Source organism: Plectropomus leopardus, chromosome 11 (assembly GCF_026936395.1).
Source record: "Plectropomus leopardus strain MGB_pleo_1.0 chromosome 11, ASM2693639v1, whole genome shotgun sequence".
Classification (NCBI taxonomy): domain Eukaryota; kingdom Metazoa; phylum Chordata; class Actinopteri; order Perciformes; family Serranidae; genus Plectropomus; species Plectropomus leopardus.
In genome coordinates, this window is record NC_142186.1 from 30,669,338 (window position 1) to 30,681,637 (window position 12,300).

The following is a 12,300-nucleotide window of genomic DNA, read 5'->3' on the forward strand; positions in this document are numbered from 1 at the left end:
GTGAAAGTCTAGGGTTTGTTTGACCCATCCATCTCCCCTTCCACCCGCCAAATGTGGAATATTTTGCTCTTCATGCTATGTTAGTTGACCGGAGCGTCAACAAATGCTGCCGCCCGAGTTGTCTCATATCGCTGCTAAAGGGTGCCTCTGTGCAGCAGTGTCTGATGCCAAGGGGCCACTGACCAGGCATCAATATTTGATGAGTTGGGGGTGAGACAGAATTGAACAAAAACATGCATAATTACAAACTACACTTCGACATCCATAGCTTGCTACTTTGTTAAGTCCCCTTTCACTCAAAGAAGCTTTTTGCTTATTGTCACTTCACTTAGATGTTTGATCATCGCTGTGTACACTGTAGTGTGTGCAGACTTGAAGCTGGTGTACGAGGTCAACAAGTAGAGGTTACAGATCCACGCTACACAAGCACTTTTTATCTCTTCCTACAATGTGTCGGGGATTTTTTTTTTTAACCTCTGACAACTTGTCTACATTGTCCTCGTCTGCATGTCGCTGTAAGCAGACTACACTACATGTGAATGAAGGTATTATTTATATGTGTTAAAAAACTGTTATTAATAAATATTGCATCAGAAGCTTGTGGAAAGTATTGACATTAACCAGCAGTTTGACGCAAGGTGAAGAAACAGACTTAAACAACAATCGACATTGTGAGACCGTTAGCTGTCAGGGAAACTCTGGACTTGGAAAGTAAATGAGACACACTTCCCCCCTCCCACTACAGCTACATTTAGATGCCCTTTCAATAGGAAAAACATTTTTACATTGTTAGATATTATCAGTTTATGATGTGCAAAAAAACCTGGAAAATGTGAAGTTTCAAACTCTTCAAATATCTGAAAGTCATGTCATAGCTACAGTTGCAGAGAATAGGAAAAATACACAAGGGCCAAGAGAATATTAATTTTGTCTCTGTTAACATGTTTTTTGAAAATATTTTCCCCATTAGAACAATAAAATACTGCACTTCCACAGCTGTGAATATGTGGTAACTATACATAGAACAAATATATCCTGCAAATACTGTATATAACTTACGGTGAAAGAACAATTTGTCAAAACTGCTTTTCCACTTTGTTGTGCTGAATGAGGTCTCGGCTGAGGTGTTTACAGATGATAACAATTTGCTCCAAGTTTGCTCTTTTTACTGACTTGCGAAAAACAGCACAGTTGGTTACAGTGGTTACTGAGAAAATGCATGTGCAAGGAAAGCAGACATTATCAGAGATCTTGATAAGGCAGCATGCATGCTGGTGCTCCAGTACAAGCTAATGAATCGTGCATGACCATGAAAAAATGAAGCTGTATATACAGTACAGTGACAAACACTATTTAAAACAAAGCATCCTTCAGTGGAATAAATCAAAGCAATGTGCAATATTTCAATCCCTCATTGCATGTCTATTGTGTCTAGAGCGTAATAAGAATTATTGACTTTCTCTGTAATTAATAATGATCTATCAATAAACTGATACATTACAAAAGCAAATGTTGTATTTGCATGGATATGATGTGATGACTATAATGTTGATAAGAAACATCATTACCTTATCATTGTATCCCATTTGGCACTCATGTGATATTTTAACAAATGCATTATTGAAATATGACCAAACATGTTTTTTGAGGTCACTGAAGAAACTCCCTCAGAGTTTCTTGATATACTGTGTTCACGATAATTAGATAGGCGAGCTCACAGCCACCTTGACCTTTGTCCTGCAACCACCAAAGTCTGATCAGGTTATTGTTGAGTTTTGTGTCAAATCTGATGAAACTTCCTCAGGGTGTTGTTGAGATATCATGTTCACAAGAGTGTGATGGACACACAACCAGAAAACAATGCCTCCGGCCACAACTATCACCGGTACAGAGGCATAAAAATGAATATATAAAAAGATATCTTTGAAAAAAAAAAATATTTTAAATGATAAATTAATAAAAGACTGATCTAAATATAAATCGAGACTTAAAAAATAATCACTATGTTGGCAAACTCCAGTCTTCATTAAATGTCATCCCCATCTGTCTGAACATATCTTTGTCTCTGGACTCTTTGACCTGCCTTTAAAAAGCAAAAATAAAAAATTAAAAACTAAAGCAAAGAAGCCTGACTGTTTACATGATACAAAGTGCAAAATTTAAAAAAAACATCATTATGAACTGATCCTAAAGGATTATATGCCCAGCAGATACTTCCAACTCACTTATGTGTATTTTCTGGAAACGTCAACAATATTGTTTTTTTTTTTTATATGCGTGTCCCACTGAGCCAAAAAATATTTTTGTGGCAGTAAATCAGTCGTGATGATCACTGTGTTTCCTGGAGTTCGTTCTCTAAATTGCTCGAGTCTTCTTGAGTAGTGCTACAGATCATCCACTGCTTGACGTAGTTCGAATTGGAGCTTTTGTGCTCCTGAAATAAATCAGAGTCCCTCTGCTCTGCCATGTTTGAGTCCGAGGCTCCGGGGCTGCTGCACTCTCCAAAACCGCTGTCGATGGTGTCCAAGTCCACGTGAGGGTAGCCGTCTTCTGACTGCTCGTTTGAGACGAACGAGTTGAGTGACACCCTCTCTGGTTCATCAAGTTGCTCACGTGGCTGAAAGTTTATATCTTCTAGTGATAAGTTGTTAGATATTTGGTTTTCATGCGGTGGTAAAATCCCACTCTGCCTACGAGATTCCTCCAAATCGTAGCCGGCGTGTTCTCTGTTGTCTTCCTCAAATGAACCGAAGCTCTCTCCACCTTGGTAACTTCTGAGGGTGTTTACAGAGCTTTGTGACCCGACTTCCTCCTCAAACTCTTCTTCTCCAGACAGGGTCACAGTGTGGATGGAGATGTGTCCGGTGGAGTGGCCGGTGCCCTGAAAGCTGTCGCCGTCCTGGAAGAACAGCAGCGAGTTGCTGTGAGGCTGCAGCACGGGGAGGAAGTGACCGGCGTGTTTCATCTCGTTGTCCTCGCTGTAGCTTTGTTTCTCAGTGTTCCACTGAAGGACGTCGTGCTGCTTGTTGCTCATCATCTGAGCTTGTAGGTAATCGCACTCGTTGAATAAAGGCTTCACCCACTCCTGCAACACAGCAAATGGAACACATTACATATAAAGGCCTGAATGAAATGGGATACATGGACGCGGACACAACAACAGAAAGCCAAACACTCCTACTGAACACAAGCGAGAGGAAACTAGTGCAGAGTTAGAAAAAAAAAACAAAACAAGGAAAAATCATGCAAGATGCAGAATGCATAATGTCATTATAAAACAAAGAAATAGACAAAAACAACAACAACAGAAACAATAAAATTGATAAATATCTGTCTGAACTTTTGTCTTGTGTTTATCTGAACAGGAAACCATATAATTTTCTAACGTTGCATTAAATATCTGCTATTCTCGGTATTAAAAAAAGGGATTTTTGGAGTCTGCTTGTATTCCCTCCATAATTATAGGAGCACATTTGTATGGTTTGTACTCAATAAATACATAATAATGTACGTATAATTAGGACTTTAACTTTGATGCACTTTCAATTCTTGAACCGCCCAACGGATCTATGTGACTTTACACCAGCACGTATATTATACCAAAAATGTAAACCTTTTGCAGCCACATAGAGTCTCCATTCAGCAAGGTGATGGCCAGATAAACATGAATCAGTTTCTATGTGCAGAGGCCACCACATCCTGAGGCACAGAGCTCATCAGGGACGCTCAATCGTCTCTGATCCTTTGAGAAAGCGTCAGCAGTCTGCACCACAAGAGTCAGATAGCAAAGTCAAACTAGAACAATGATTTCTAAAAGCGCTGCTTCAGTCTGTCGCAGTGATCCTGAAGATGCGATATAGAGTAAAAAATGTCCTGATTACACGTCAGGAGCTGCACACCTGTCACAGAGCACTGCACGCTGCGGACGCACCGTTTCACTCTCACATTTTTAAGCATTTTTACACCAGATTTAGAATGATGTCATGTAAGTGGTTGCATATTTGTTGTTTGTAAACTAATAAATTTAAGTACATTTATATCTAGTTTGCTGAATTTGAGAGTTCAGTACTGGCGTACTATTACAACATATTTCATAAACTAGAATTGCCGCCCCGTGTTTGTATGCCTCTATAAACCAGTCAAGTTACAGTTTATATCCACGTCTGTCCATATTCATATGAAGCCATGATAGCAGAAAAAGCTTCAAATATAGATGTTGCTGCAAAGAAGCTACTCGTTCTTAAACATGGATACTTCACACACATCTTCTCCCCTGGCAGCTCAGAAAATCTATATAATCAGCACAGTTTCAAGGTCGACACCCAAAATTAGTGTCACCAATTCAGTGTCTGACCAAATGTCTCCCCTTCTGTTCCTGAGCTTTGATGCTGAATAATGGTCAGAAAAGTGCAAAACATTATGATGTCACATTGAAGCTGACTTTGGACCTTTTGAATATAAAATGTCATCACTTCATCATTTAATCCCACTACACATTTGTGTGAAATTTTGTGATATTTATGGTATGAATTCTTGAATTATGGCCAAAAATGTGCTTTGTGAGGTAAGAGCAACCTATGATCACCAAAATCTCAGTGTATCCTTAAGTCCAAGTGGACTTTTAGAACTTTTTTTTAATTTACTGAATTAGATCCTGAGATATAGGCCTACTGTATATATTTTATAAATGTTTTCTTAAATTCCTTAAAATCAAGAAGGTCTCATAACCCCCCCATGAAGCGTTGTTGCCCCCTAGTGGGGGTTTGAAACCAAGTCTTCTATAAACTAAGTCATGAGCTGTGTGTTTTATGCCACATGCATTTAAAACAAATACAAATAAAAACTTCTTTCAAGTTTTGTGAACACGCAGGGTTAAAGAGATCCGTTTATTCTGCGTAAAGATTAAGATAAGTAAACTTGCAGTTTCTAATGTGCCTTTATGCCACAGACATGATCACATTTTATCATATTTGGTTCAATAAGCATGCACACACACTGTGTGTTTTTTGCTTCAAAAACAAGCTTGCCTACCGTGAGGGACAAAGTATTTTAAATTTGATCTAATAATAGCAGAAAATATTCCTCATTTGAGCTGGTCAAGCACATTTAGTAGAGTGAACAAAGATGAGAGGAAGGCAGTGCTAAATAAAGAACTGTTTCATCATCTCTGTAGTACTTCCTCTCTCAAACTATGATCCCTTTTGTTATTTGCTGCAGCAGCGCACTCTGCTGAGCAACATTTGCAACTACACACAGGTCTCAAGTCAGTGAGCTGGTTGAGCTTTAACCCTTTCTTTCATCAACATGGGCAACATTAAGGAGAAATGACCCAGAAATCTGAAGGGAAAAAATGTAAAAGGTAAAAATAACAAGAAAATCACCTGAAATTAGCACAAATGGTGACTTTTTTTTTTTTTTTAAAAAAGGAAATAATCTGGAAAAAAAGCCTAAAATGATTCTGCAAAAATAATTTCAAATATATAATTTTGCATTGATTAAAAAAAAACTTTTGCAAATTATAAATACTTTTTTTTGTAATTTGCAGAACATTTCTTGCCAATGCCTTTTCCCCCACATTTTCAAAGCAGGATTCAAAGGTTTAAATACTTGTGAAGGTGTCTGAACACAGCACAAGAAAAGTGAGGTCAATCCAGGTCTCAAAGTAACTGTCTGTGCAGCAGCAACAGTGACAGAATTAAACACAACAAAAAAAGAAAACTCCAGTACAGAAAATCTGTCTAAATTGTAAGCTAATGTCAGTCTTAGTTCTGTGCAAGTGAGAGACCTGAATTCATTAGATGTACAATTGTATTTCTCTGTTTAATCAGAAAAAAAACATTGCACCAAAATTATGTTATATACCAAAACTATCTAGTTTCCAGGGCCGAGCTGCTCAAAAAAACTTTGTCTGGATCAGAACGATCAAGATTTGGAAATCCCACGTTATGCTTCAGAGTCAGTTTATTTTATGAGCCCAAAGCTGACTTTCGTGCCATTTTTTCAAAGCAACATTGGATTTGATCACCTGGATTCAGCTACATTTTTTTAAGATCACACACTCTGGATAAGCAGTGCTCTTGCTGGGACGACATTTCATAAACAATGTAAACAGTCACTAAACACAATGCAATCACCACGTATCGCCATTAGTGCCGCCAAAGAGAACAAAACACAGAACCTTGAGATTGTAACTTTAAACGATTTTTGTCGGGTTTTGACAGCTAATTGGGGAATATTTCATGGGAAGAAGATGCTTTTTTCTCCTTTTAGTTTTTTTGCTTTACTGTTTACTATTAGGAACAATTTAGGAACAACTGGGCCCTGAGCTTAAACTGCTCAACAGCTGCTCTTTATTGAAAACTCACAACGTGACATGTCATTATAATGATGTTTGATGTTTTTAGCATTATTGCATACCATGCATATTTCTAGGTGCTTTTATGTAAGACGTTTTGGGCATGTTTCAAGTTTCTTTTGAGAAGTGAGAGTGAAATTTGACCATTTTGAGACCCTTTTTGCAACATAGTCCTAAAGATTAAAATAAGCAAACATGAAGGTGAAGGATTATATGTGATTAAAAATAACAGTTTATCCCTGGGTGTCAAACGACATAAAGGAGAATTTACATAAGGGAAAATATAAAAAGGTGATGGAAAGGAAAATCATAAAAACATCAGTACAGCTATAAAAAATTTAAAAAAAAAACCCACATAATTTTCACCTTGGGCCCCTTTCAAGTGAAAAACTGGCTGTTTTTAGCTTGTTACAAGCCACATAAAAGATCTGTACGGGGGGTATTTTCCACTGGGGTGGAACAGGTCGGGCTGTCATACACAAATATCTACCCACAGCATGTCAGACAAAAAACAAAAGGCCTCTTGAAGGCCCTGCACACTGAGTCATTCACATCATGGAGGCCCTTCAAAGCGAAAGCGAGGGGAAAGTCCCATCCCGGGTTCAGATGTGCTGAAAGTCCCCTCTTGGGCAGCACCTGCTGGGCCGATTTGGAAACTACACGCAAAGTTTGTTTTGCTTTCTCTTACCTTGAAGTTCCCTTCGTAGCTTTTGTCGAGGGGCTTGAAAAACTCGTCCGGCCTGGGTATGTAAATAATCTGCCGGAGTTTTTTCTGCCAACACCTGAAATGAGTATGAAATGATTTCAGAAAGAGAACTGAAATTGAGAATAAAATAACATCACGTCTACAGTACTGTGCAGAAGTCTTAGGCCACCTTAAACTTTATTATTTATGATCATACACATTTATTTCTCAGTAGACTCTCCTAAAATACCACAAGAACATACAGGAAATATGTATACAGTACTAAAAACACAAATATTTCAGAATAACAAATTCAATGGGCTAATATTGCAAGTATTCACTGTGATCTCCTTTTCCACTCAGCGTGTCTTGAACTCTTTTGGGCAGATAATATGAGATTAATAAAACTAATCTTCTGCTGTATTTATGCCATTTAAGACATATCCAAAGCTCAATATTGATTGTTGAAGCTACCTTTTTTATGGCTGTACGATACCATGTTTCACACTAAATATTGACTTCAGTCTGTCCTGTTCGCTTGTGAATCCTTTGCCTTGCACGCTTATTTACTTATTTATTTATTACTCATTGTTTCATAAATTTAAACTGTGCAGTCCTTGCTCGGCCCTCATGGTCACACGAGGGTGCCAGCATGCCCGTCAACATACTGATTTATATTTGTTTGTTTGTTGTCTCTGTGGTGCCCCTGGCTCCTGTCTGTTGTTGATTTGTGGATGTTTCTATGGTCTGTGGACTGTTCAAACTGAATTGGGACAAATAAAGCTGTTTGAAATGAACTGAATTGAAAAGACATTTTTGTTCTGACTTTTTGTTGTTTTAATGCATTGCTTGTGTTCTCTGTGTTCTTTGCATCTTAATAAAGAAACTGAGAAAAAAATAGATATATATCCTCATTACAACTCATTACAAAATAACAGATCTGTGGTGACCAAAGACCTTTGCACACTACTGTATAATGCACCTCTGCTCTGTCATTTCCGATAAGGTGATTTAGTAATCAGTATGTGGCGTGTGCAGAGGTTAAGTGCTGACCCATACGCCGACTCAAAACCAGTGATGCTGATAGCATAAAATAGCTTTCACAGGAATTACTACACAATACAAATCTAAAATTAACTACGGTTTTAGATAAACTTGATAGCTAATTCAGGTAAAAACTGCCCACTCATGTTTCCACCCATTTAGTTCCACTGGCAAGAAAAAGTTTGAACTGTCAATTAATAAGTCAGAAATAGAGAACCCCAGTACTGAGTCCTAAAACCCCAAAATAAATTAGCACCTCTGGTTCCCTCATCTCAAAGTCAATGGGCTTTTTAATAGGGTGTTTGGTAAGATCTAAATAAGGTCTGTGGTTAACAGAAGCTGAAGAGACTTTCACGTTTTATTCTACAACATAAAACACGCAACTGTATTGTAGTTCACTTATAGCCTAGCCTAATCTTTTCACCTTTGGCGATTGCATTTAGGCTTCAGTAATCATAAAAAGTGGTTCATCTGTGAAGATTATCTTGAAGAAGATGTGTAAGTATCATAAATGTTTCTTTACCACAGAGCTAATTTTCTGCAATCTTTTTAAATTTCAATGGAAAAATCCCGTAGGCTTTTTGATGGTGGAACCACAGCAATGTCAGCTTCTGGGTTGCCGGAGCTATGCACTCTTGCAACTATATTAAAATTAAAATGAAGGAGTCTCTGTATGTATGTCTGTCTATATTTTCTCGACAACCATTCATCCGATCAACGTCACTCTTGGCTGGCTTCTTTTGAGGACCAAAGGAAATGCAGTGTCAAGTGTGAGCTATGAGACATATTTTTTAGTAGTGCATTATGTAGACACTGTGCAGTGCATTGAAAGGAGACCGGAGCTGGGTACGGCTTGCTCACTCGCTACAGTACATTCAAGAACAGATGAATAAACATAGACCAGAGTTGTTACATTGCAGCAAACTCAAACATTTAAAGCTTCAGAGATGTAACTTTCAGAATGAATGCTTGTGCTCCTGGAAAAAGCCTGTTCCTATCCTATCACACACACACATCGTACGAACACTCTGGCACTGCCAGGGGACGCAGCTACGTCATGGCAGGTGAATTGCTCAGGACCCAGGGCAGCACAGTGTTGAGCACAAAGTTTTTTGGATGAGTGATTCTTGAGAAATACCTAAAAGTAACCATATCTGAAAAATATTGGAGGCCAAGAAATAGACTTATTCCATACATCACCTTTCTTAATAAGCACTTCGATTGATTTTCTTTGGCAAAAAATTCACTAACAAAAAAAATTGGTTTTTTTGCTTGCAAACTACACACTGTACTTCCTCATATTTTTATGCCTGCAACCACGTACGAAAAAAGCATATAGAAGAGGATCAATAGCACAGTGATAAGCTTCATAGGACTAGTTCGGGCTCAGTGTACCTCATAGACTGAGTGAATTTCACAAAAGTCTGCAAAACAAATGCAGAATGCCTTTGCTTTGCATTTGCTGCTACCATGAATTAGACAAGAGCTTATAGAAGCAGAGCACTGAAACAGAACCAAAGTTGAATTTGTAACAACTCACAGAGGAGCTCATCTTATATCATCCTCTAAAATGGGACTACAAACAGCGTGAGAGCATTAAGTGTACTGACATTTTAGGGCTGAGTGTTTTACTTGTCGCTTTGGGCCCATAACAAGTGAGAAGTTCTCAGTTCTCTGACACTGATGCTCTGCATGACTTCCTATGTCTGCTCTCCATTTCAGTGCAACGTGTCGCTGCACGTACAGTGCTGCAGTGGTTTCTCTATATGTGGGAGGTGATGCCAGGAAAATGTAAATTGAAGCAGTGAGAAGCTTCGCTAATCACTTACTGGAACACAGAGGGTGGCTGACATTAAGCATTTACTTGTGTTCACTTTGTCCTTTATCTGTGCAATGAATGCAGACTCGTGTAAGTGTAAATTCAAAAGAAAGTTTATCCTTTACTATGATTTAAACATTTTGTTTCAATAATGATAATAGTTGGTTCAATCAAATAAACTTTCATTTCTGCAAGCCTCTTAAAAAAGCCAAAACTATTCACTGAACATTAACAACTACAGGTTTGAAGACTGATAAAATGCTTTCACCCTTTTAAACCTTGTATAGGCATCAGTTTTCTTTCCTTTTCTCAAGTGTTTAAACCATTGAAATGTGAGCAAATTGGATTGATTTCTTTCCAAATAATTGAAAAAAGGCAGTCTGCAACTTGACATAAAATGTCCCACAATTTGCAAAAAAAATAGTAAAAGATGAAAAGAAAATGACACAGAAAAAATATACATATTAGATTTATATTACATTTATTATTTTTATTTAATTTCAGCACTTCTCAGGTCTTGTCTGTTTTTGTTCTTTCACTTGTCTTTTTTGTTGCTAATTTTAGGTAATTTTCTTTGAACTTTTTACTGATTTATTGCAAAATTTTGGGGTAATTTCTTGTCCAGTTACTTGTCATTTTTTTCCCCACATTTTTGAGAAAATCAAGCCAATTTGCTCAGCTTTCAAAGGGTTAAAAGAGAGATGGGGTTGCAATTTTATGACTTGGAGAGACAGAGACAGTAGCTCCCATGTTTACATTACTCACGGTTTTTGTGAATAACCCAGCAGCAGGAACACAAAGAGGAGACTGACGGCCAGGGTGACGTACCACCACCATCCATTCATTCCTGCAAAGGAGACATTAACGTGTAAAATATGTACTGACGGAAATGATACAATAAAATGCACACTTCCTGTTTTCTGAGATGTTTGTATGGATCACTGCAGAAACACGACGGTCTGAAGCATGAAAACACAACAAAATAACACGTGACTGGCCACAACAGTCTTATTTAGCATGAGACAGAAGTGGATATTATCAGCTGCAGGATAGACGATGCTTTTCTACCTTCAGTCTCTGCAGAATTTCCTGCTGTCCTCCACTCTGCAGTGGAGCTCCACTCGCTCCATGGACCTATATACAGATTCTTAGGAGACATTTTGGCCTGAACATCCACGATATAGTTGACATGTGGTTGCAGCTTCTCACAGTCTAACAGACTGTATTCTTCTCCCACTTCAAGGTAATGAACTGGATCCTGTTGGAAAGGAATAAAAAAGATAGAACAGCTTTGCATAATCAGCAGGCACAATCGATGGTAATATCATGCAAATTTCAGGTTTTGTTTTGGTGTTTTGGCTCACACATTACCTTTGACAAGTCGTTGCTTTGTCTCACGCGCACCCTGTATATGAGAATGTTATGGGTTTCGTGATCGTGTTCCCAAGTGACGTTGTAACATCCATCATTTCTTGCCACTTGAACATCGACAGGAGGCAGAGGTTTCACTGTGAAAGTTAAACCCCAAGGGAACAGGGGGAGCATTATGTTATTAAAAATGTGTGTATGCCAACAATAAACCACAAGTGGCAGTTGAACATTATTTTTAGCTTTCGTCTTAATCTGGAGGGTATAGCAGGTGGAAGGGCGTTTGCTGGCAAGTAACAGCTTGGCTAATTTTGGAGAAGTTGCCAGCATGATTCTCGTGATCTCTGAATTTTCTTAACTTTCAAACAAAAGTGAAAATACTTTAAACCTTTGAAACCTAAGATTTTTTTTCATGGGAACACAGAGAGGAGGCAACAAACAGCTTTACAAAACATAGCCCAAAAATTAGTAGGAAAAAAAAAAAAAAAGCTTAACTGAAAGAAAATAAATTAATAAAATTAATTTAAATTAATAAATGAAAACTAAAAACAAACATGAAAAAGAACCATAAATACGTATTTTTTGTTTATTTTACTATATATTTTTTGTAACAAAATGTTAACTATAAAAATGGTCACTATTCTAATAATCGTCCCCTCTTTTTTTAAACCAGTTTTTAGGTAATTGTCTGGTCACCTTTTACTCGTTTCTTGTAATTTGTGGGAAATGTCTTGCCAAGTTGATCATTGCTTTTTGAAAAAAATTTAAACCAATTTGCCCAGGTTTCAAAGGGTCAAATAGCCTGTGAAAGGTGTCTGAAACCTGGGCCGACACCAGTTTTTCTTTGCTGCATTCAAAGGGTTAATGTACAGTGCTATTTTGGCAGTAGTGAACCAGAGGGAATATGTTTGTAGCATTTCACAAGTGTCTAAAATGAGTAAAAACTAAAGCTTATGCTGGAAGGATTAATAGAAATCAACATTTAACTTCTTGCAAACCATTTTTCACAGACATATCTTGATACCACTA

At 37.7% G+C, this 12,300-nt stretch overlaps 1 protein-coding gene across 3 annotated transcripts in view; it reads right to left on the reverse strand.

The window, feature by feature from the left end:
- Positions 1–916: 916 nt before the first annotated feature.
- The window catches only part of il21r.1 (interleukin 21 receptor, tandem duplicate 1), a 64,772-nt gene continuing 53,388 nt past the window's right edge, over positions 917–12,300 (reverse strand). For all 3 annotated transcript variants that reach the window (XM_088084608.1, XM_088084607.1, XM_042490850.2), the window contains 5 exons: positions 11,275–11,411; positions 10,972–11,161; positions 10,669–10,750; positions 7,044–7,137; positions 917–3,085 (listed from right to left, as the gene is read on the reverse strand). In XM_088084608.1, coding sequence (XP_087940734.1) covers positions 2,330–3,085; positions 7,044–7,137; positions 10,669–10,750; positions 10,972–11,161; positions 11,275–11,411 — 1,259 coding nt within the window. In that variant the 3' untranslated portion in view covers positions 917–2,329. The remainder of the gene's footprint in view (positions 3,086–7,043; positions 7,138–10,668; positions 10,751–10,971; positions 11,162–11,274; positions 11,412–12,300) is intronic.